General features: G+C 40.2%; 4 protein-coding genes across 8 annotated transcripts; 1 reads left to right on the forward strand and 3 right to left on the reverse strand.

Moving 5' to 3' along the window:
- The first annotated feature begins 1390 nt into the window (after positions 1-1390).
- On the forward strand, positions 1391-3066 carry ppp1r3c2a (protein phosphatase 1 regulatory subunit 3C2, duplicate a). The gene is made up of 3 exons (XM_061294087.1): positions 1391-1615; positions 1757-1834; positions 2000-3066. Exons 2-3 carry the CDS (start codon positions 1821-1823, stop codon positions 2778-2780), a joined length of 795 nt encoding a protein of 264 aa, XP_061150071.1. The 5' UTR covers positions 1391-1615; positions 1757-1820; the 3' UTR covers positions 2781-3066.
- A 1111-nt stretch (positions 3067-4177) lies between these two features.
- LOC133163681 (phospholipase A2, minor isoenzyme-like) lies at positions 4178-5528 on the reverse strand. The gene is made up of 4 exons (XM_061293789.1): positions 5298-5528; positions 5050-5197; positions 4838-4971; positions 4178-4435 (listed from the first exon to the last, which is right to left on the reverse strand). The coding sequence occupies exons 1-4, from the start codon at positions 5344-5346 to the stop codon at positions 4317-4319; spliced, it is 450 nt and encodes a 149-aa protein (XP_061149773.1). The 5' UTR covers positions 5347-5528; the 3' UTR covers positions 4178-4316.
- A 156-nt stretch (positions 5529-5684) lies between these two features.
- On the reverse strand, positions 5685-9487 carry prkab1a (protein kinase, AMP-activated, beta 1 non-catalytic subunit, a). Of its 5 annotated transcripts, none has more exons than XM_061293787.1 (8): positions 9356-9487; positions 8583-8768; positions 8183-8352; positions 8002-8095; positions 7821-7935; positions 7546-7679; positions 7373-7441; positions 5685-6907 (listed from the first exon to the last, which is right to left on the reverse strand). In XM_061293787.1, exons 2-8 carry the CDS (start codon positions 8730-8732, stop codon positions 6830-6832), a joined length of 810 nt encoding a protein of 269 aa, XP_061149771.1. In that variant the 5' UTR covers positions 8733-8768; positions 9356-9487; the 3' UTR covers positions 5685-6829. The 5 variants fall into 5 exon arrangements, with proteins under 5 accessions (XP_061149771.1, XP_061149769.1, XP_061149770.1 ...); XM_061293785.1 differs by having other exon boundaries at positions 8583-8790; positions 9356-9484; XM_061293786.1 differs by having other exon boundaries at positions 8583-8813; positions 9356-9482.
- A 1531-nt stretch (positions 9488-11018) lies between these two features.
- Positions 11019-22203, reverse strand: phf24 (PHD finger protein 24). The gene is made up of 9 exons (XM_061293498.1): positions 21819-22203; positions 16913-17316; positions 15721-15906; positions 14609-14687; positions 14193-14395; positions 13955-14121; positions 13355-13387; positions 12911-12988; positions 11019-12329 (listed from the first exon to the last, which is right to left on the reverse strand). The coding sequence occupies exons 2-9, from the start codon at positions 17312-17314 to the stop codon at positions 12233-12235; spliced, it is 1245 nt and encodes a 414-aa protein (XP_061149482.1). The 5' UTR covers positions 17315-17316; positions 21819-22203; the 3' UTR covers positions 11019-12232.
- Between the last annotated feature and the right edge of the window lie 3361 nt (positions 22204-25564).

Consider the following 25564-nt stretch of genomic DNA (forward strand, 5'->3'; position numbering starts at 1 on the left):
TTCATATGGTTGAGACTTGATAGAATACATTACACTACACTTGCCTCCATGCATATTATAACGAGACGGTATGTGCAATTATAGTGTGACCCACAATGGAATACATGGGGGGTCAGAAAAGTTACACATTTCAGAACTGAGCTGAATCCATTATAAATCATACAATACATGCAGTGCATTATAAATCAGACGTATGGGTTATTCCTCCCGGGATTTTGATGCCATTCAGCACTCAGCTGCCTTTATATACTGCTTTGCATGCAATAATATGTGCAGAATATGGAAGTATATAATAGGCAGGGAGGGGAGGGGTGCCATGGGGGGGATTTGGAAAAAAAATAGAGACCTGACACTTCAATGCAGTGAATTGAGAATACTGTTTTCAAAATATGTCTTCAGTGTTATGCGGGATTTCTGCTTTGTAATTCAGGAAGGTATTCCTATCCCATATCCAACCGAGTAAGCTGAACAACTCGACCTACCGGATATGATTATCGATTGTGCTTTGTGAGAAAACTGTGACATTTTCTCAAGCATGGGACTTCTCGCTGCTTTCGACTCAATTTGATTCCTTTTTTTAGTCTTCAAATAGGAGCCTGCAGGGTAAAATATCTCTGGCTCAATAAAAAATACAGTGTGATGCCTGCAGCATGGCAGATTTAGATCTTACCGATATCTGCTTGAGGGAGGTCTGCTTATTTATAATCGTGTATTTTGCAAATGTAAACCAGAAGTGATTTAATGGTATCGGCGAGGACCTTCTCTCTCCACAGGGGGGCAGCGTTGCCCGTTGCCTACTTGCGGAAGGCATCGACGGAGGGCCTGCTCATGCTGGGCTACAGTCTGCAATTTAAAGCTCCCCTCCCTGCAAGCTTACATCAGCCTCTCTCATCATTCTTCCTCTGAGTGGAAAGCTAATCGTTTTGCTCGTGGAAATACAATTTGAGGGACTTTGAAGATTTTGTATTTTCCCTCCTCTCCAGAACTATGTTTGGGCTTTGAACTTTATTCCCTTCATGTTTTCCCCGCAACTGGTGGTTGTTGTTTAAACACAGTGAAAATATTTGGAGAGCACATCAAAAGATGAATACGGAAACTTACGTTCAGACAAAAACAAAAGTTTTAGCTGCGGCGTAGCAAAGATACGGCAACAAATGTATCAACTTACTGTATCATTAGTGAAATGAAGCTTCAGAATTGCTTCATGAACCAGTGGTTATGTCATTAAATATATAAATAAAGGCAAATACAATCTAAAGATTGCCATAAAAGGTATGAACGCAGACTATTCTCTTGTGTGACCTCATACATAAGCAAGATATGACAAGTGAAAGTCTAGCCGCCCACCTGTCCGTTCGTGTGATGACACACTGTGCAGTCATCATGACACAGTTTGACGTCGGCTTGGAAATGTGTGAGCGGGAGAAAGGAGGAGATGCCATGGTAATGTTAGACTGAGGTTTTGAAAACTGCTCTCTTACCTCAGATGTAGTTTAGGGGCAGGACATGATGAAGCAGGTTCATTGGAACTCCCACTGGAGGTTCAACCTCAAACTTCTCATGTGAGCTAAGGTGAGAGCAGAGTTTGGTTCCGTCTATCTCTCACTGATGAAACGTGAGTAATGTATATATTTTATCTTAATTAAAATATTTTCTATTATTATTAAAAAGCATTTTTTGTAAATGCTCCTTTGTTAACTAGTATTGCTAGAATCCGGTGATTTTCCCAACTAACCCGTTGGGGCACTTTTCTCAGTTTTCAGTGGATGACTTGGAATTGACGGAAATACTATGGCGGATTGATTGATTATAGTTTGGAAATGAATTGCACAAGGTAAGCATTACTTCTCTTGGCTGTCTATGAAAACTAAACCAAAACAAACACACACAAATATCGATCCTTAATACGATAAGCAAATTCTGTTTGAATAAAAGTTTTATAAAATGTGTTTTTTAGCATCATAAGGTGCTAATATAAAACTTTTGCTTTGACCCTCAGAGTCCTGCCCACCTTTGGCAGTCACCCTCAGTCAACTGGGATGCCAGTCGACCTCGCCATGTGCTTAAGTCTGAGCCAGCGTCGAAGACTTTACCAACTTCTATCCATGAAACCTACTTTGCGTTATAATCCTCCCACTGGCAGTCCGCTGAGAACCAGCTTTCACTCTTCCAATCAACCTTCTTCCTCCCAGTCATCTTCACCCTCACCCTCTGATCTTCAGAGCTGCCTCCTCAGGAAAGCCGGAAAGCCGGGCAAAAAGCGTGTTGTGTTTGCCGACTCCAAAGGACTTGCCCTCACTGCGGTACATCTATTGATGCCTGATACTGAACCGCCCGATCCAACCGTGATACAGAACCACAAGTATCGTCTGGGCTTCCCTCAGCCGTCACTCGACTCCAAAGCGTTCCTGACACGCCTGCGAGAGACAAACATACAGTTGGAAAGCTGCAACGTTTCCGAATGTTCCCTAAGCGGCAAAGTGCACGTCTGCCACGGGAACAGCGACAAGGCGGTCCACTTAAGGCTCACCTTTGACTCCTGGCAGCACCACTTTGACACTCCATGCAAGTTCTTACAACAGCAGCGGTGTCTCGGTTTCGATGTGGATGTTTTTACCTTCGAGCTGAGCTTACCTCAGAACCTTGACCTGATCGAGGAGATCGAGTTCTGCGTGTCTTTCAGGCCTGGATGCGGCACTTCTATGCACTGGGACAACAACAGAGGAAAAAATTACAAAGTGTACTTGGAAAAAGACGAAAAGGACGGGTTACCATTTTGACCCTCTTATGTCCTCGGGTATTCAGAACCACGGCCATGTAAGTTACTTCAGAGGAGGTTGTTGAATCTGAGTGGAATGGAGATCCCTTTGTTCAAATGATTAGACCAGGTGACAGCAGTCCACTCGAAAGAGCTACGAAGACATATAAATAATGGATATGAGGAATATGTCTTGTGAAATCTGCACACTTGGGCGGATGTTGTAAAATGCTGTAACTCAGCTACCCTGCTGGAATGTGAATATTTAAACGTGTTGAATTGATAATAAAGCTCTTGTCACCAGTAAATCTTGAGCATACTTTTCCACGATAAGTCAAACTCCAGACTTTAGACTCTAAAGTCGATTAAAGTACGATTTTTCGATTCAAATCGATTTTTGTTCGACTTCTAGTAATGAGCAAATGAAGCTTTAGAATTCCTTCATGAACCTTTTTACGTACAGAATCCTGTCAGTATCCAAAAATCTCATTTAAAAAAAAAAAAAAAAACGTTTGTACATAGCTGTACCAACAATCTATTGTCTCTTGACACAAAAACACGCACGTACGTACATGTCAGGTTGTTTGGTTCATAGGATGTATCACGCATTCCTGACAGGTAAAGTCAGGTTACTAAAGCAAGCTCTGGGCAATGTGGCTCTGCATGGGTGAGCTTGTTCTGGGCACTCCCAAACTGCAGTGAACAATTAGAAAGTATCTTTTTTAATTTACCCAAATGTATCCTACAGAGATAATTATAGAAAACACGCATTTGTTTTATGTAGGTACATATAGTAAATATATTAGAATAACATGATAGAATACTTTGTATTCTAAAGCCAAAAAAAATGTACAAGTATGCTCAGAATGTTAAAAGTTACTTTAAAAGTTTCCTCTAAAAGTAAAATAATGGAGAGTGTCGGTGCACTAGACTTGGGGCAAGCATTTCCTTTTCTTTGTACTGTGCAGACCTGTTCCCACATGCAAGAATTGTGTCATTGTGAGATAGTAGACAGTGAGAGTATCCCCTCCCCCCCTGGATAATGATTTGTCACCTGTCTATTGAATATCTTAATCTTTCTCTCCTTCTCATAAAACGGTTGCAGTTTTTCCCATTTTCCCATTCAATTTACCAATATACTATATATATAATAATAATTAAATATAATAGTATACTGATTGTGTCAAATATGTGGATTTAATTAGACTGAAAAAGTTATTTGACTAGATTTGTAATACACTTTCCTATAATGTCCAAATAAATACTGCCTTTTAGAATGATCACTCCATTAAATTAAACTCTAAATGTAATTCTGAAAAATGCAAAGAAAGACAGTAGATAGATGAGATAAATAAAATTTATTTTGCAACTAAATCAATCAAATCAATTTGTGCAATTGTTAAATAAATGCCACCAGTGTCATTGATTGCCAAGTATGACATCCGTTTTAATGGAAAGAAAATCAAAATCATCATTATGGAGGCTTACTGACAGTAATATAGTCCTCCAAACATTCCAGTTGTTCCGCTCCAGTTTCTGCATGAGTAACCTGAGGTCTTCACTTGCACATGTGGCTGGGAAGGTGCTCATGCTCAGGGATCCATGGAGACCGGGCAAAACATTCTGCTGCCTTTCTGTCGCACTCGCAAATGAACATCTCACAGACGTTGTTTTTGCCTAAAGAGAAAATTGACAATATTGAATTAGATATTATTGTTGTCTTGCAATAAAATTAAAAAAAATGCAATAAAAAAACAAAAAAATGCTTTTGAAAGAACAGTAACTATAGCAAAAATGTTTTTTTTCTTTATTAGTTAATTTAATGCATTAGGGTTGATTTTAAATGTATTTATTTCTTATTAGCCGGAAGGAATCAATACGTTGAAACGGTTGCCTGGGAGTTGTAGTCCTTTTGTGTCGCATATAAGTCACGTATTCAAGCAGCCAATTATCTACCGCTGTAAAATTGACGTCACTACCAATATATATATAATATATTATAATATATTTTAGTTGAATTCATACTAATGTTTCTTTTTGTTTTGTTTTTAGACACAATAAAATATCTGCTCTACTCACTGCCACAGGTGATTTTCTTCTGCTCCTTATCACAGCTGTAGTGATACAAGTTTGTGTAAGGGTTGTCTATGATGAACCAACAATCGGGGTGCTGCATTGCGTTACTATAACACTGGTCGTGCACATAGCAGCACCTGTCGAGGGCAAAAGAACATATAAGGCACAGTGCGATTTAGTCGTGGCCGAAATCAAAAGTGAAATTAAGATTGGACCTATCCAGCTCATCCACAGGTGTGCCCGAGCCACCCTTTCCACAGAAGCAACCATAGTCAGCGTAGTCCAAGACGGGCCAACTATCAGGCATCATACACAGGATCATTTTTCTGAATTGGCTGAGAGACTTGTAATCCACGGATTGAGCTGCGGGACAGAACATGAAGCAACAAGCCTGCTCACGGTGTCCTCATGGATGTGTACCGGATTATATGGCAAAGCGCACAGCAGTCTTGCGGCGACTTACCAACAGAGAGGCTTAAAGCCAAAAGAAGCAGAGTGTTGAGGGTGTTCATCCTGAGTGTTCTCAAGGTTGGCAGCAGAAGTCACAATCATTCTCTCGCATCAGACCCTCTTTATATAAGTTAGAACCTCGGTATCTACCGCGTCAGCTGTTCATACTGCTCAGGGTCGCACGCCATAAGTTCAACATACGTATGGGAAGAAGATGGCGATTCTCACGTGTGAACCGACCGAACTTGTTCAAGTGTGTTTGATGTTCTGTCTGGAGTTGAGATTGATAGCAGCCATGTTTGTTTTTTCAACATAATAGTCATCCGTCACAGGGTGATTGTGAGGTCATGAAAATTCTGGAAAAATGGAACCCAGAAGGGGAAGAAAAAATGACAGTCCATTTAATATATTAATCTTTATTAAATGAAGTGATAATGCAAGTGAGGTTGAAAAAGTCAGCAATCGTATGTTCTACGGAATCGTTAGAATGATTGCTTACTGGCCTAGAAAGTCAAACAAAGATGTGAATAAATAACCATAAATAAGAAAGTGCAAGTTATAATGATTTTCAAATCATATATTATCTAATAGTGAGCGTATTTCGAGCCATCGCGCGATTTGAGACAATCCATCTGTCAACGGAAACAAAATATAGTCAACTTCATGGTAAATAATAGAATGATCTGAGACAGTTCTTCATTGGGCTTAACTGCTGATTTTGATTGTCAACTTGTCCAACCAGCTCAAAAAGAATAAATTCAGATCTTCGGCTAATTAGGTTGCATTCGACTCAATTCCGCTGACTTCGCAGTACACGCATTCTACATTCAGTGTTGGTCAGTGTCATGCAAAATGATACAATAGTAAGTGCTACGTAAAATAAGTAACTTTGTCACCTTAAAATTAGAAAAACAAAACATTTTCATACTTCAAAAAGAAGTGCGCTCTAATTTGTGGAGTAAATAATGATTAAAAAATTCTGAGAACACTTTTAGGGTATTCAACTATCGAACATGACCCTTTAAATCTCTCTTGCTACATTCCCTAAAACCAGGTTGAAAATTCTGAACCCCTGAAAAGGAAAAATAAATTGGAATGCCTATTTTTATATCGTTTTGGTATGACGTGTTCTTTTTGAAGTTAAAAAAAAAAAAAGGAAGGTTTTGGCTGAGTCTTTTGTTGTTGTCTGGAACATATTGAGAATGAATAAAAAGGATACACAGTCAAAATTGGTGCAAGGTCATGTGACGCAATCTCACAGCATGTTTACATGGAAACTCATTTTGTGCTGCTATAAATGATGCATTTTTACTAGACCGGCAGTGGATGAATTAATTAAGATCATTCGGAATATTGCATGAGTCATCTTGTTTACGGGACTCCCTAAAATGTATCAATTTATGTGATTAAAATAAAACATATTGTGATTTTTCTACAACTAGATTATACCAAAAAAAAAAAAGTGAACGTTTGATCCAGCCTTAGGTGGACTAGTATTGCTACTTGACTTCACATCAGTTGAATTAATCCTGGCCCGGTCTCCCGTCAGATAGGTTTATACAGTAAAGTGGTGACGTACTTCTTCTTGTAGCGATGCGTCGCGCTAAGCACCATCACGCCGTCCTGTCAAAGAAATCGTTTTGAAATATATTTCAGCGTTTACAGACTTCAGCTATTTGCAATGTAACACCTGTGTCACTTTAAAGAAACATTCACACACACACACACACACGGTTGCATATGTATCCAAGTGGAAAAAGTGCCGGTCCGAGCAGCTGTCTACTGATATGGAAAGCGCTAAGTATGACTCAGCTGGGAAGGTGCAAGCATGTCACAAGTGTGTGCTTTCACTCCGACTCATTCCCGTATTCAACTCGCCGCGTGTGTTCTATCTTAGCACAGGTGTCAAGTTTATTTTTCCGGCCCCGCTTCGAGGAAAAACACATTATCTCTCCTGCTGACTTCTTCCGACTGCAGTTTGTCATTATCGTTGGCGTTCAACAGAGCATCTTCGTCGGTTCAGAGTGCCGCTCGTGGTTCCCGGTGAAAACGATAACGAGAAAACCCTTGAATCGTCGGGGTGCGTACCTTTATGGAGAGAGCGTAGAGGTGGTTGAGCATGACGTGGTTCGGTTCTGGAAGGAGGGCTGGATCGCACTAGGAACGAAATTTATTATGAGGCCAACTTAAAATTCTTGAATTTTCCTTGTTCGCCTCATGGTTCAAAAAATACGCTCATCTGAGTGACGATAACAACTTACGGATATTCCAGTGTCTTTGTTGAGAATGACTTGAAGCAGATGAGGTGGGAGAATAGGTGGGGACTTGAATTTTTCCTCTTGTTTTGGAATGTACGCATCCTGATGATATGGACCAGGGGGAGAGCTGGAGAGGTCTAATGGAAGAAGAAGTGTTGAATCAAGTACTTTGGCCACTCAATAATAACACATTTTTCAGAGAGTGGTCTACTGGGGCGAGAAAGGGAAACTGTAGGTTGTTTAGGTCTCGCTACGTGAGACGATTTGTTCAGACTCACCCGACATGTCTGAGCACTTCTGCGAGTCCACCATGAGAGCGTCAAACACCTCAAAGTCTGTTTTCTTCACCTGGATGATGTTATTGACTGTACCCAGCTGACTTGTTACAACAGGCTGTCAGCGGGAAGAAAAAAAGTCGATAAAAGAAAGCGGGAAAAGAAAAAATGATTTATTGCACACCTCGGCTGGGTCGTGAGTCCACTGGCCGTCGACGTAAAACTTGTACTGATGTTCCCCTTCAGGTAGCTCCACGATGGTCACAAAGGTGTTTTGACTTGGACAAGTAATGAGGGGATAAACAAAAATCAAAACAGAGAGACAACTTATAGATTGTACATGAAGTGACTCTCAAACTCCTCACCTTCGAATCAGGGGAATCTTATTGGCCCAGTTGTTAAAGGATCCAGACAGGTAGACCTCTTTGCCGTCCCCCTTCCAGCGAAAGACGGTCGGTCGGTCTAGAGTTGGGTCTTTGTCTTCCGCTTCCAAATCTTGCCTCCATGCAAGGAACTCTTCTTTTTCTAAGGGAGCCTGCAGTGAGCATAAAGCCACAGTAAGATATGATAAAATGGTTCCTTCTGATGTGTGCACCTTAGCCACCAGGGGGCAGTATAATTCAAACACCACTGCTCAGTAAGCTGCAAATATGAGTTGTTTTTAGCAGAAGATAAAATATATAAATATGCAATAAATTGAATATGCAATAAATATTTTTTTTTATTGTTTTTTAAAAGTCAACGTATCCCAGAGAAAGAACTTACTTTCATGTCTTCGCCATGAAAAATATCTGCATCTTCAGGGCTGTCCATGAGAATTTTGGGCCTCTCACCATCCTTAGTTCCCCTGCTGTCCCTCCGCTGGGCCTTCTCTCCATGGCCCAATGCAGCCCTCTCACTGCTTGTGTTCCCCATTGCGTTGTTTCTGGGTAGTCTGCTTCTTCAAGGTGACTGATTCAAGGAAACTTGGCTGCTGAAGGAGGGAATGTGCAAATCCTGACCTTTCAGAAATGACTTAATTAATCATTAATAGCTGTGACTTGGGAGTACAGGCAACAACTGTTTTTCCCTCCAGTGATAGGCACACTTACTGGGAAACAAAATTCATACAACTATTATATAAATAACTATTTATGGAGGTGCATTTTGTTGATTATAGCTTGTGGATTGCATCTAATTAAATGTGTGTGGATCAGTTGTTTGTTTTTGTAAAGTGTTTTGTTATGGCGAAAGCTGTTGTGAAAGTACTATATAAATAAAGATGTATATTGAATGGTCATAAACCATCGGCGCGACTGTGACGTCATATGAAAACAAACCGACAGCAGTCTCATTGTAGTCGAACGTTTACAGGATAAATCAGCAGGCATTTATAAAGTGATATGAGCAATATTCCTTACCGTTACATTTATTCACCAAACCGTTGCTAACAGGCGGCTAAGACTAGCGCTACCGCGTCATCGGTTTGTTCTGTTATCTCAGAGGCTAAATTCCAACGAATAACACTTTGATCCGTCTATGCATGCGGTCATTTTTACCTGCAGAAATGCGGTGGTGATCGATGACTTTGATCATATATTATTAGTTCTCCCAGGCCCCATTTCATTCGGTGAGCATAAACATAAACATATGAACTGCGCCTCCTGCATCTCGCGCATGCGCAGTCGACCGCGCATTGCGCGCAAGCAACAGCGTTGCGGCGTTTGACGCACGTGCGACTATCACGCAAATGTTTTTGTTTTAGTATATTAAGCTATTTAAATGTCCGAAAATAATCAATACTCGTGGTAATTACTTGTAATATAGAGGTTTGACACAAGATGGCAGCACAATTCCAGTGTCGGTCCTTGAATTGCTTTAGACATTGCAAATGCAGTCAATAACTGATATTATGTGCTGATGACAGTTCTGAATGTGCGAGACAAAAGGTATTGGTTCATGCCGTACTGTATTTAATGTAATATATTTAAAAAAGTGGCTTCAACCTGTTAAATATTGACCCAAATATAGGTTTACTGGCAAATAAATAGCTATACTGCCCTCGTGTGGTCAAGGTAGGCAGCGGCACGATGGTTATTCAAACAATGCAATTATTTTTAATTAAATTTTGCCATGTTAGTACAATATGGTTTTATAAAGTACACCAATCACAGCGTCATACTTGTCTCATTACGAAATTTGGAGATTTTCTTCAGGATGCTGGAAGGGATTAATTAAACTCATATTGCAAACCACCAGTGTATTCCAAAGGAAGGCAAACTATTTTAATATACTGTTAATGATCAGGTCTTATTTTGCCTATCTAATTGGGTGCACACCTCAGTCTCCATTTTGTCAAATAAAGCTTGCAATAACCGAGGGCAAAAAAAACCACATCTTTGTTTTGCTCCATATTTTCGCTCTACACTAACATGTAATGAAGCTAATGATGGCCCCCGCGGACTCCAACATCCTCCGGACCCAAGGGTAAGCTTGGGGCTTTGGCACATAACGAGGCGCTAAATTAAAAAGAAAAGTCCAACAAGGCAGTGAAAGGGGATGGGAAGAAGGTTAGGCTTGACTGAACCACAGATGAAAGGCCCTTTTACCTCCTTAAAATGTCTCAGGAGATGACATTTACAAGCCATTCATAAATATGTCTTCTTTTTCCAGAGCATTTATTCCTTATTTTATTTGTTTCCTTTTGGATACACTCTAAAATTACAGCATATTCCATCTGGGATTCTGCACGTATGAGCATGGCGTATCTTTTTTGTTCCAAAGAATAAGTATCAGCTTGTGAGAAGGCTGCCATAATTGCCTGCGACAGTCACAGCATGCGAGAAGCAAATGGTTGGCCTGAATGCGACATTTTTTTTCTGGTGGAGGTGGTTCTAAAAATATAATGTCAGTGTTGATAATATGTTGTAAAAACTAGCAGGTCCTCACTGTTTGGGTTTATCAAAAAAATCCTAGACTGAGTTCTTGCAGCTTTAACTCATATCAACAAAAACAAGCTGAAATCGGATCGCTGTGTGTTTGACTATGTTTACACATAAACAGTTTTGCAGTTATTTACTCAAATAAATTTAATCTACATTTGTTGTCATTACCTATAGTCAGAATTTTGACTATGAGACATGGTTTTCATTTTAAACTGCACTTTGTGTCTTTATTTTAGTCACGAAAACGGAGCAAAAACAGAAACACAAGACTTTCCAGGAGAATTAATGTCATGCATTTATTTTAGCACTGTGACATCCCTCGCATGATCACATTTGAAGTCAATCATAATTTATTCACAAAGTAGAACTAGCTTTAAATCTTAATTACAGGCCATAGACACAGACACGAAGCTCTAGTTGTTATGCTAGTTGCTCATCAGTCACTGTAGTAGCAATCTTGTGTGTATTTAAACTTCCGTAGAGACATTTGTCGAGTTTCCCATGACTTGAAAGCCCCAGCAATTTATCCACATAAATGTCACAGTCTCTATGAGGCGCATTTAATTGCAGATATTTCCAATACGTTAAAATGTAGCAGGAACAGGAACAAATATAATTAAAGGCAATATACATAGTGATGGGAAAATGAAGCTTCAAATGTGCTTCACGAACCAGTTGTATTTCTCTCTCTCCTCTAGATGGCACTGTTGGTTGAAATAAAGGGTTTTACGAAATGGCAAGTCAGTGTGCTTTCAGCCCATAATAGAGCAGAGAATGCCGTCTAGAGGAGTCCAAAAATACAACAGCTTCTCCATGAAGCAAATTTGAAGCCTTATTTTCCAAATAGGATCACATCCCTATTCAAACTACATTAGAAAAACAAAGATTTATGGATTCAAGTGAAGACAGTGCACATCGGAGGATACATGAATAAATATAGATTTGTAATCCATTGAGAATAAATTAGACTGGTGTGTATAGCAGCTCTATTTCATACATTTCTGTTTGATATATGTTCTCTTGCCTGCAAGGTCAACCACCCTCACAGAAGCCTATCCACGGTGTGCCAAAAACGAAATCTCGCATATGCCTCTGAGTGGTGTGATTAACAACGGGCCAGCAAATAAACACAACTCTATTACAGTAGCAAGAAACTCTCATAAAGACATAATGAGGCCCAAAGAAAATGAATGTTTGAAGAGTAACAGCCTGTCAAAGTAACGCACCCGCACGGAGAGGTTAGCTCTAGCCGGAGGGCCATTGAGTCGAGTGTTTGTCATTGAAAAAGCGCGAGAAGCCAAACAGTTCATGTTTATCTACCTCTGTAGGTTTTCAAAAACTTTCACACAGCCTCGTCTTTCCCTCTTGCTGTCACTTCATGTTCTTGTTGTTGTCGAGGAGGCCAGATGCTCGAACCGCTGCCTCTTCTCGATTTTTGCTCGTCGTCTTCGCCCTCCTCCTTCCATTTTGTCTGCCGGGTTTCGCGCTGGACTATAAGGGAAGACGGATGTGCATGGCCGAACTATTGGGACGTGCGGCCAAGATGTAGATGGAACTCTCCCTGAGAAAGTCTGCCCAAGATGTCGGCCTATTGAATATAAACATTATTAAAAACACATCACTGATCCACTCGTATCATTTGTCCATTAAGCTTAGTCGAAACCTTTTGAAAACCTTTCTGATGTTGTATTGAGACCAAATCTATTTGTCCCTTGATCCATTTTTAAATAAAAACATCACTTTTATTTTGAGGTAGCTATTTTTGGTGTCTTTCTTTTCTTAGAATTTCTTTCTCAAGATCATCCTGATATGTCTGCCCTCTTTCATTAGTGATGTGACAAATGCTACCAATAGAAAATCACATTTTGACAGCGTGTCCAAATGTTCTCTGATGAATATTTAGCGTGGCAACAGGCAGAACATTTTCCATCCGTCTGAGAGACGTATATATTTTTGGTAACATTAATTAGATTTATGCGAGGGGCAAAATATTAAACACACTTGGATTAGCGCACATTGCAGCTCGCCAAACTTCATTATGAACATTGTTCAATTATTCTTCCTGCACTGTCAAAAGAGAACATAATTATCTTCAATTTCATCATTAGCGTCAAAATACAGTGCGTCTTTATTTATTTACTAAAATGCAAAAACTAGAAGAGTACAAACCGATTGTCATCAGTCTTGCTTTGTTCACTGCTTGAGCTGGCCGGGCTGCTCTCACAAATGGGCCCGACGTGACTTATGCTTTTGTACACAAGAAAAACAAGATGTAAAAAAAAATCGCATTTTATAATGACCACATTCCTTTACACTGCTGATGGGAAAATGAAGCTTCGAATGTGCTTCATGAACCAGCAACTGGTTCACGAGGCACATTTGAAGCTTCGTTTTCCCATCCGTACTTCACAATGAGGCAAGGCGCTAGCTGTCACCTGACTGTATGTAAAAAAAAAAAAAATGGCGTAGTCTATTCTTAATCTATGCTAGCACAGAAGCCATACATTCAGGAAAAAAAAATATATATTTTGGGACTACTTATGAATCTTACAATAAGAAGAGCATGCATGCTAGAGATTGCAGAGGTGCCGAAGTGAGCGAAGTCACACTCACCCGCAATTCATAGGAGCGCAGAGTCCCATGAGTCTGTGCGGTTGCACATGATGAACAGGGATGGAATGGTGCATGTGAAATAAGACATTAGACCAAGTGGATGAAGCTCATGCAAGTTTGTCTCGATGGTGGAAGGTTTGATTTTGTACTAGTATATTAGAGGAATACTATAATTATAATAATTGGGTTTTTTTTAATTGATCTGATTTTAATTTTTTTATTTATACTAGTATATTAGATGATTTTTTTAATTAATAATATAATTTTTTATTTATTTATTTTTATTATTTTTGTCCACCACAGACATACAGATAATAATATGGCAAACAGTGAGTAGAAAATGTCAGATGCTACAAACATATATTCAGCTGTCCCCGCGGATATTAACGTGACGAATGTGCAGTCACAAAGACAGAGTTCATATTGCGCAATATCGAGCGTGTTTCCTGAAAGCGCTTTGAGACGAATGAATGAAGAATCAATACAGTAGCGATGAATGCAACAGAGACCGTGTCCAGTCCAGTCAATGTATTCATTATAAAAATGAGGAAAAAAAAAAAAAGCTTTGTAGTTGTGACAATGAGCTGAATGTTTTCTCACCTCACGTTGCAGGACTGCGAGTCTTTGCTGAACTTGTTGAACCAAGACTGCTGGGCCTGCCGGCATTCTGCTCTAGTGATCAATCCGTCTTCATCCACATCCAGATTCAAGAACATTAACCGAGCAGCGTCTCGTTCTTTAGCGGTCAGCAGGCGGACAAGTGAATTCTAGCGGGGGAAGCAAGAATCAAGTAATGCCATTTGAGACGTGTTGGAGTGTGAAAACACATTTTGTTTACCTCAGTGCGAAACTTTTTCAAAACTGCCAACGATTCAAAGTAGAGAAAGTCTGACCACTCCACGTGACCTTTCTTGTCGGGGTCCAGGGCTGCAAACTGGGCCAGGACTTCTTCCTCTTGCTCATCGGTCAGGTCTTTATCAAACTGCTGCTTTGATACAAAGTGGTGGTACTGCAGCAACTCGTCCGATACCAGGCACGACTCTGACAAGGCGCAATTAATAACACAATATACACCTTCATTAGGCACTGAGAACATTTCTCCAATTATAATGAACTCCCAATGACACGTTTCAGACAAAATGAAATATCAGTTCCCTGTTGGTCCATAAAAGAATAAGATCGGTTAAAAATAAAAAACAATAAATACTATTTTATAATGCAATTCTGCCTCCTAAATTATATTCCGGAACTCACCTGGGATGATCTTGCACTGCTTAAAGGTCTCCATAAGGCTGTACATTTCTTCCTCCGTTAACAGCAGGTTCAAATTATCCTATAAGAATAGGAAAGGCAGGCAGGCGAGGTTATTTTATGGTTAATTGGCAAATCGGATAAGCTCTTTCACGGATCGTAGCAACCGAATGTGCACTACGATATACATAGGTGATTTAATGACACGATGTCTTTGACACATTTAAAGAATAAAAGTTATATTTAGACATTGCGGGAAAGGTGTCGTTACTTAAGGTTTATCTCGGAATGGATTTTGAAACGGGAAGTTAATATAAGGACAAAGGTGTAATGTGGTCTTGTGGTTTAAGTCTCTACTTGAGCTTTGAATCAAGTACCTATATGTGACATTATTCACAAACTCAGGCAGATTCCAATGAAAGTGTCACAGAGTAATGAATGCACTGCTTGGCTCGTATTTTCAAGATGAATGGAATTGGTAGCATAACCTCCATTAGCCTTAAATATTGCTACCGAGTTGATACATTTTCAAGGCACATGCAAAGAAAAAAGCAAATATATTAATGAAACGAGAGTGTGCCCCGTATTAATCCTTGTGTATTTTGTTGTAATATGCAATAATAGAAGGAATCGATTTTAGACATTCTGATTTGCATAAACCATCAACACAAAAAAATTATATTGATCTTATAAATCCACATTTAAGGAATCTATAGGAATAGATGCTACAAATAGATTTTAGGGGGTTGGCGGGGGGGGCAACAAGTGACATTTAAGCGCTTTCTCCCTCTCCGAGACACAAATGTCTTCCGGTCTGCATTCCTCTCCCAGTGAAGCACCCAACCAAAAAAAAAAAAAAGACAGAGGACCTTTCAGGGTTCTTTCACAGAGTGGCTAAAAGCCCCCCTAAACCGCCTCTGAGTGTGTTTGGCATTTGGTTTAATTTCCCATTGCTGATTAGGCGCAGCAAAGCCTTCACTTCACAGTGAAGGGTTCTTGAGCAAAAACACTTTTCGGCCTCTCACAGTATTTAAAATAGTTTCATTTTTTCAGCAGGATCAGCAAAAACACAGGTTCATGTATACTGGCTGATTTTTTTCGTTTTCAGTGCTTACACAATAATAGCAACTCCAGCCGGTAACTGTGTGAGCTGTGTCTCGCATCTCCTGCAAGGCCTCAGCACGAAGGTAGCCCAACTCCCTCAGGCAACCATCATGGAAAACCCGAGTGCAGATCCTGCACGGGTAGAGGTCGTCGGCCGTCCACACCTCGCACACGTCGCACATCTCGTCGCCTCGCGGCTAAGGAAGAAAGAGAAAAAAAAAACTTACATGTCAACATTATGAAAATCTAAGATATACTTTCTTTATTTCCTTATTATTTATTTATTTTATTTTTAATTTTTTTATTTTTTGTTTTTAACATTTGCCGCCCAATTTTGTGCCCAAATTTAATTACCGTAATTTTCGGACTATAAGTCGCACCGGAGTATAAATCGCACCAGCCACAAAATGCCCAAAAAAGTGAAAAAAAAACATATATATGTATATAAGTCGCTCCTGAGTATAAGTCGCCCCCCCCACCCAAACTATGAAAAAAAACGCGACTTATACTCCGAAAATTACGGTAGTTCACCTTCCCTGAAATTACTACCTAGCAAGACGTGACTACTTTTTGTTCGATGGCTAATTAGTTGCGTTCTTTGTCAATTTCCTGCTGCTTCCATTAGCAATCAAAAGCTACCGGGCTGGCTCACGATTGAAAATAACCCCGTGATGCTTGGCTATTTCACGGCATAAATCAAGCACCAAACCCGTTTTTATCTCCTTTCAAATGCCACAGAAGCTTTAGGGCTTTGACTGCTCGTGACCTTCGTCTAAATAACCATGCTGTTTTCCTCATTAAAATGACATTGCATATCTTGACTATAATTACACGGGAGCAGATTTAACAAGAAATATGAAAGCAAATATTTGGTAACTATGGGAACACACATGCCCATGATCAATTGGGATTTCTGCCGCTGAAGGTTGTTGTGCTTTGGCTTCTGATGCTGGACCATTGTGTGATTGAGTTTTTGTACTTTTCAACTTTCTCTTCCTTGAGAATACAAAAAAAAAAGCTTAAGATTTCCTCATTGAATCGCTTGGACGAGGAGACCGGATCATTTGCTGCTGTTGCCATGGAGACCGACATGGTACAACTAGCGCTTTAATCCTATCCCTCTCGGATTTGACATGTGTAAACTGAAGTACGTATTGGTCTTTCATGCACATATATTGATTGACATATTGATTCTATGGTCACCTGCTCTTTTTTGGCCAGCTCGACTTCTAAAGGTTGATCATCATCAGCTTCCCTTTTGGGCCGCACATAAGCAGGCGGCGTGAGCTGATGCCTCTTTTCCAGATCTTCAGGTTCTACTCCCTTCCCGTCTCGTAACCTGGACCAGGCCTCCTGGTTGACAGAGGCCTGCTGAGCTGCTGACGAGCCGCTGCCACCTTCCGTCTCCCCGCCTTCCCCTTCCTCCGTGTTCTTCTCCTTAGCCCCGCTCGAGGTATTAGCCGGCACGTCGGCATCCTCCGCGTCGCCCTCCGTCGGCTTGACAATTGCCGGGCGGTCCTTGATGCCTGACTGGAAGGCTGAGACCACAGCGGTGCATCTTTGCACCTTGTCCACAGACTGCTTCTTTGACATGAGCACACCCATGGCTGCACACAGATGGAGAAAGGAAGGGACAGGGGATACTTGCATGAGTACTCGGAAAAAAGCCTGAGGCTCATGTCGTAAATCCATCTGTGATCCATTAAAAAAAAAAAAACATCAGTCCGGCACCATCTGAGCTTTTTCATGTTCTGTCTCTAAAGCTCAAGATCCATCTTGGTTCTTTCATTTTAAAAATGATTTGAAGGACTGAATAACGTCTTTTGGATGGTAATCAGGAATTGTGCAACAAAACATAAGTGACCTTTTTCGTACTTGTGTTCTCACAGGTATTGTGTGGAAAATGATGTTTTATTATTTTCAGATACCGAATCATTGCCAGTTCTGTTATTTGTGCATCAACAAACCTTCGTAGTGTTTTCGATTTTTTTTTTAATGTCAAGACCCAACGAGAAACATCTATTCCTTATGCGATGTGGAATAGGCAAAACTAATTTATTCTCCGGCTATTTTAAAAATAATTTCTTCAACAACTGCTAACACGAGCCAGGATTTTGTTGATCACAAAACACGTGACACCAATAAATAGTCTGGGAGGAGTTTAATGGCTTTGCCCTTCAAAGTCATTTCCAACTTTGTCTCAACTGTCGTTAAATAAATCCCATGAGAGAAACCTTTTGCCCTTCTTCTTATTGAATCTTGTAGAATACAGATACACAACTCAAAACTACACCAAATGGATCAAAATTGGTTCCTCTTCTATAACAGTGTCAATTACAAGCATTATTAGGATGTTTCCCAGGTAGATGTGATTACATCATTATTTGGAGTGCACAGACGTTTTGTCCTGTGAGACAGTGAATTGTATTATTCGACAAAAAGGCGCCATCATGGATTGAAGCTTTCTTGTGGGACATGTTTCTTTGCTGTGAAATTCAATCCCATCCATCTTCACTCCACGTAAGTGCTTGTATGAAATTCAATCTCATCTATCTGGAGTGAAATGGGAGTCATTCTCGCTCTCTTCCTCCCGGGCTACCCTAATAGCCAACAAGCCCATCATTTGGTCCCAGGCTGCCTGTGAACTTTATAGGCTTATTTTTTTTCTAGCATCAGGTCATGTGCCCTCACAAGCTTTAGCCTAAATTTCCTGTCAAGGCACACATTGTGCAGTGTGACACATGGCTTGTTATCCTCAAGGACAACCCCTCCCAAAACAAGGTCCAGTGAATTACGGTTACGATGCACTCAAACAGACTACAAAGTTGTGAAGGGGAAAATGAAGCTTCAAAATGACTTTATGAACCAGTGGCTGGTCGAATGGCAAGTCTGTGTGCGATGCGGGCAACTGGTTCATGAAGCGAATATGAAGCTTCATTTGACTCACTGAGCGTGTTCAACAGTTAAAATAACAATACGTGATTGCTGTTTTAAATTTGACTGAATGATTAATTTGCCATTACAAAATCCAGATAAATATCTCCTTACTTTTATTCCTTGATAATCAAGCACAGTGAGAAGATTTGAATGTGTTTTGGTGTCATTGCCCAGGTGAGTGTCGGTGGGCGGAGCCTCCTGTGGCCACCTGGCGTGAATTGAGGTTATTTAGGTGGAGCTGAAACTGCTAATCCATTTGCTTCCCTGTGTGCTCAGTACTTCCTTGCTTCTGCTTTTTGAGGTAGGTTGTGTATTTCTTCTCTGTGAGTATCAAGTGTGCTGACTGTTTTCGATCATGGCTGTTCGATGGTTCTTGTCTATCAATCAAATTTGATTTATTCAGCACTTTGCATACATGTTAGTAACACAAAGTGCTTCACAGAAGAGAAAATCAAGAAAACCCAGAAGACCCAGTTAAAAGTAGCCATGAAGCATTTAATACTTCCACTTGCACGGCAAGTATGACATATCAGAAGCATGCTAATTTATATTCTCCACACTGAGATGACTGAAGTACCTGCTGAACAAACGGAAGCTTGTCATTTCCAGGTTAACTCCTGAATATTAAATAAGACCTTTACCCCACACTCAAGCAAAATCTATACTGACAAAAGTGGGTCAATGCCTCTCTTTGATACCTTCATTTGTCGGAGTTCACTGACCTGACAGTCTGTCACCTCTCAAGCTTGATATCTTTACTCTAAAACAGCTACCGTAATTTTCGGACTATAAGTCGCGGGTTTTTTTCATAGTTTGGGTGGGGGGGCGACTTATACTCAGGAGCGACATATACATATATATGTTTTTTTTCACTTATTTGGGCATTTTATGGCTGGTGCGACTTATACTCCGGTGCGACTTATAGTCCGAAAATTACGGTATTTTATTTTATTTGTTTCTTTTGCGGGTTGAACCAAAAAAATCGGCACTGCTGATTTTAATGAGATTGAGGCATCTCAAACTAGTTTTGAAGTAGACACACTGCTTCCATATTTAAGACAGAATGTGGCAAATAATCCAAATAATGCTTTTAAAAAGTGGCACTGAGGCTCAAGATTTATAACTGAGTCACAATTTGTCCAAGATTTGAGTCTTAAATGTGTCACAAATTGACGTGTGAGTTTTTCCTCCCCGTCCCAGACGCATCTAAATGATTTACAGGCCTCAGGTTATAAAAAGATATGAGGGGAGGCAAGGGAAGGTAGGATCACTCCTTAAGGCTGATAGATTGTGATGTATCCCAACTTGGGAATGCTATTTTCAAAGCTGCAATTCAGAAGATTTCGTTTACACTTTCCTGAAAAATATATGCCGTTAGTACGTTTTGAAAGTGCACTCTGTCTTTTTTTCTCGGACAAACCTTAGCGAGAAGGGCAAAGTACAAATTCGATACTCATTGGCCCTCTTGAGTCCTCTCTACAATTGATGGTGACGGCACTTTCAGGACAAGCTTGGTTTGATTAAATATTGATAAATTAAAAAGGGAGGTGAGAACAAAGAACTCATCAAATCCCTTTCGTTTATTTTTCTGAACTCGGCAGATATTTTTTCTGGTCTTACCACACTCTCCCATTGGGAATAGCAGTAGTTGTTTTTATGATGAGAGGTAATATGATTTAGAATTGGATTTTATTTTATTTTTTTCAGTAGCCCGTCTAACCCCACGAGAAATCTCACTGCCAATAGCAAAACTGGGAATTTATTTAAATCAACCCGTGTAGCAAAATTCGTCACGAAAATTTCCGATTCAATTATTTTTTGTTAGGGTTGACGTTCAATACTTGGGAATTAATAAAAAACATTTGAATGAATTTAAAATGTGTAATCAAAGTGGGCACTCGGGCTTTGTACTCCTGACTGCTTTCCCAAAGCTGTTAGATGTCACTGGTATGTGCTGATTAGAATCCCAACCAGTGCCTCCTTTCATTCCTTGCCTGAGAGGGTGAAGGCTTTTTTTTTTTTTTTTTCTTCATGGAATCCCCACAAAGCTTTTCATGGGAAAGAATCCGCCCCCCCTTAAGCCACACAAGTAACCCACGGACCAGGGAAGCGGAGACCTGGAACAAATTACACTAATGAGTTTAGCCAGAGCCTTCTAGTGAAAGAGTGACTGGAATCATTAGCTGAACATTTAAAACATGCAGTTGTACAAAGTGAATTGAATTAACGATGCTTCAGAAAAAAGTCATAATCACGACTGAACCTCCAAAGTCGAACGAAATTTGCGCTCTAATTATTATTTTTTTAAAAATAATTACTTCCTAGCTCAAACCGTTGCAATTAAAACCTTAATGAACTGCACAGGAAATGATGTAACGTTAGAACATTGCTAATGCTAACTGTCATGAACTTATAAAGTGAATCCCTACAAAATAAAATGAAAATAAAAAAATTAAAACTAAGCATTACCTGACATGTAGTTTAAAAGATATATTTGAAAATGCAAGCCAAATAAAAAGCAGAAGAATTCAAATCTCCATACATGCGTAGTCTAAGAGACATCACATTGGCATTCAGGCGCCGCCAGAACCGAGCATGCGTGTGTGTGCCAACTCCCAGAGTCAAACAATAAACGGCAGCAAAGGAGGATCAGACTGTGAGGAATCTGTCACACGCTGAGGCGTGCACTCAAAATTCCCTCAATGTGGGCAAGGATAAAAACAGCCTAGACTGATGACAAAAACTGAACAGGGGCTTCTTGAGATATGTTTTCTCCTCACCGCATCCCATCTGTGGTATACTAGAAGGAAGGTCATGCCCTCATAAAAAAAAAAAGAACTCAAGATACAGCCACTGTGTGACATGTAATTACTGTGGGTGCAAAGTCAAAACAATCCACCACCCGAGTGAATGCTGACGTAAATGTGCTTTGGAGGCTCTGTGCTTTCTATGAATGAGCTACACTGAGATACCTTTTACAACTACGGGGACTAGACACCTTCTACAATCAGATAATCAACCCCATTGCCGTACAAAGAAGAAATAATAAAGAGTGGAGGATCTCCAACAAAATGATTCCCAACTAGTAGCCTGCATTACAATTTGTTATGTAACATGATTCAAAAAGGTTTGTGAGTGTGTGCGTGAGCTCGAGCAGCCCGACTGAACTCACCTTTAAAGGAGGGGGTGAGAAAAAAAGCCGTTCAATAAGGACTTGATCACTCCGGTGCCCTCAAACTGGGCCGTTAAGCATGGCAGGACTTTGGCTCGGATGAAGTCTGTGCACCTTCCCGGGTTTTTTTTTTTTTTTTTTTTAATTTATTCCTTCGTCTCCCAGTCTCCGAGAGAAGAATTAGCAGCTTCTTGCCTCCGAAAACAAGAATTGCGCAAGGGTGGGGAGGGAGGTCGAGCGTGGGAACAGAGACTTGACTCGGAGGAGCAATGGACAGCTCCGGTGCTGAAATGGAGTTCGCCTTCCTTCCGTGGGCTGCTCCGCCAGTGCGTGTGAGCGGCCACGCAGCGCGTCGCCGCTCGCGTCAAGAGGAGAGACCTTGGCGCTGCTGACTCACAGGCAGCCAATCAAGTTACATCTCCCATTTATAAGCCAGAGTCATCCAGAGAACCCCCCCTCACGTTCCTCCCTCGACCTCAGTGAGACAGTCAAGCGACCACTGAGGTTAATAAAGTTGCGGGACGCCCTGATTGGACCGAAACAGGCTACTGCGACAAACTAATGACGTTGGGGAGGATGCGTCCTCAGCATCCAATTAACTTTTAGCACATTTTAAGCGTGACAGGTCAAACTGTGACTTTCTTTTTCTGCTTTTTCTCTTTGACTGTGTATTGTAATGCAAATTGTGTGCACAGGTCACATTTTTTTATTTGGATTAGCTACAGCAGGGATTATAAATCAATACGCCGAGGCACAAGTTTGAATTCAGGGAAGATGATGTCGCTTTTTTTCCATCTATGCTAACTAGTAAATGCTTTTCCACTAGAGGGCGGGATCTTTTTTTGAGAGTTCCTCGAAATTTCAGGGCAATAAATTTTGCAAAAACATTTGTAAAAATTTTGCAAATTTTCCAAATTTAAAAAAAAAAGAAGATAATTTTCAGCATCCCCGCAGCAGCTTCTCTTTCGCAGCCACTTTATGTATGAACATCTACATCCTCAGTGCCCCTCTGTGTCATTCTTAAGCTTGCTGGTTCAAATGGAGCCACCTTGCATTATTGATAAAGACGTAAGTGCACGCTGACCTGACAGTCTTGATCTTCTCTTTTCACAATTGGATGGAGGGAAAAAGGAAAAAGTTGTCCATGGTGTGCTTAATTGCTCTCCCATGGACTTGGAGCGCTGCAATCACTGTCCTTTCAGCTCAGAGTCATTTAAGGGCGGAGAAGAAGAAAAAAAATAGGACTCGCAGTGCCTGATTATGTCCAATTAAGGAGCCATTGTACTTTTCCCTTTACATTCAGTCTTGCAAGGCTTTCAGTTAGAAATGACTCCATCCCAGCGGCCGAAACATGTTTTATGCGCTAATGCATAAAAAGTATGTGTTTAACCGGCGGCAACGTGTCGATTAGCCTTCGCCGCACGGCTTCAGATTAGCCCTGATTGTTTACTCGGTACCACTAAGAAGCATAAATAAACATTAACAAATGGAGCAGGGCTGAAAAATACAGACTTGGGATTTTTCTAATCAGTGCACGCAAGACAAAGAATACAAAGTGACAGTAGGGTAATTGAGTGGAAAATGTGCTGAGCTCACCAATCGCCGCCTTCGAAGATTATTGACAAATTTCCGTCCCATGTCACGTATCGACATCGTGTCTGCTCGTTCCTGTCGCGCACTGAGAACGCAATTATCATATTTCACCCTAAAGACGTTTATTTACGTTTCCTCATAAATTATTCATTATGTACGCTATATGGAGAAAGGGTCCAACATGTTTCTGACATACTGTACATCATTTACAGCGTACTGAGAGATTCAACACACGGACGGCCTTCAGCTAACACCGAGCCGGATCAAACATGGCGTTGTTCTGTGCTCAAACATATCTTTGAGTCCCTTTGTTTCACATGAAAAGAATCTAATTATGTTCACGGGGTGGACTGAAGGGAACAATGTTATTTTTATTCGTTGAGAGTTGGGCACTGAGCGAGCATAATGCCCCCTTTCATGTTCATAAGGAGAGATTGTATTGATCTTGGCCAAACACTGAGATGGTTTGCATTAATCAGGACTGGCTCGTTTCAGTGAATGTCTCGTTGGGATGAACGGTTCAAGTACAAAACGTGAGGTCAATTATCGTAAAATGTTCGTAAAGTAATAGAATGGGATCATCTGTTGAATCAAACGTGATGCTAATAAAGTTTAGCATTCCGTAATTTGCTAAAATGAATGTTATATTCAGGTTGAGGGATTTTAAGGGGGGTGTAGAATTACGCAAGGTTATATTTTATTCCTGTGGTGTTATTGTGTTCAAGTTTATTTTCTCAGCAAATGGCACTTGAAAGTAGGTCGGCATGGCAACAGTGACGTACGTAGAAGTCCAAGGCCATGTTCTCTGCACCAGTCTTGTTTTCAAAAAGCAATCAGAAGAAGTCTTTGTTAGACAAGTCGGTGTTCCATTAGTTGTACAACAACCCCCACAAAGAGTATATATAGTTCCAAAAATATTTGAAGTTAGATTATAAGGAATCTTGAGTGTCATGTTATTTAAATATTACTTTAGGAAAGATTATTATGAGCGAAGATTATTATGAGCCAAGAGAATCGTTGCTATTAATTGCTGAACATCATGTTATTAGAGAAATAGATAATAAAACACAGCTCATTCTGTAAAATAATTTATTCATATCGAAATCATTCACTACCATTGACGCATATAGACGTCAAAGTTCTATTTTAAATGTGCTGGCAGACAACAGGTTAAAATTTTAGAATGATTCAACCCCACTGAAATAGATAACAACCGATGAACTAATCATCTCATTTAGTTTTCATTATCTTCAGATAATCACATGCTAATTTCATACCGGGACTGTCCTGAATGAATTATACCACGGCAAACTGTTACGCCTTCAAAATACGGCGCCATTTAATTCCAACTCTGACAAAAGCTGCCCAAACTTCTCAATGTCGGCGTACTCTTGTTTATGGAGAGAAGCCTTCACCTCTCCACACCTGACTGACATCCGCATCCTGTATCCAAAGTACAACTTAATTCCTGTGCACTCAGGAAGACGGTAATGAAAGGAAAAGCCATTAGCCCCCGAATACCATAACCACCCGGCCTCATTACCATTACAAGTCGTTTGATGTAATGTTTTGAGTATGAACCATATTTCCATGGCAATGGCCCAATTGCGCGATTTAATATTTGATAGGATTTTTTCCTGTAATGGAAACGTGTTTGACATAATCTTGATGGAGGAACTATTCAGACTGACAAGTTGTGGTCAGCAGCATGAAAATTAGCTCGGAGTGAACTTTTTCCAATGTTTAGCATTTAAACCCAATAAGATGAAAATAAAAGAGCTGATTCCAAACAATGAGCCTGATATCAAAACCAGGCCGTAACGAAATTGTGTTTATGTGACGTATTTTTTTGAAAGATAACAAATGGCAGAATGGATGAAGGGAAAATAATAACTGTAATAACTTTAATCCTTTATTAGGCCCACTGAGGGGGAAATTAACTTTGATAAGCATTTTCTGTATAAATCAGATTATTTAAAAAAAATGTTGATGTTGTGCAGAACAAGAAGCAGATACAAAATAAAAATGAGATTTTTTTGCCTTCATTGTGAAAGGAAATTGGGTTGGGTTCCTTTTAATGACCCAAAATAAACATTTTAAAGCTTAAATACAGTACGCAGTAATATAAAGGCTATGTTTCTTCACTAGTAAAT

Source organism: Syngnathus typhle, linkage group LG12, assembly GCF_033458585.1.
Source record: "Syngnathus typhle isolate RoL2023-S1 ecotype Sweden linkage group LG12, RoL_Styp_1.0, whole genome shotgun sequence".
Classification (NCBI taxonomy): domain Eukaryota; kingdom Metazoa; phylum Chordata; class Actinopteri; order Syngnathiformes; family Syngnathidae; genus Syngnathus; species Syngnathus typhle.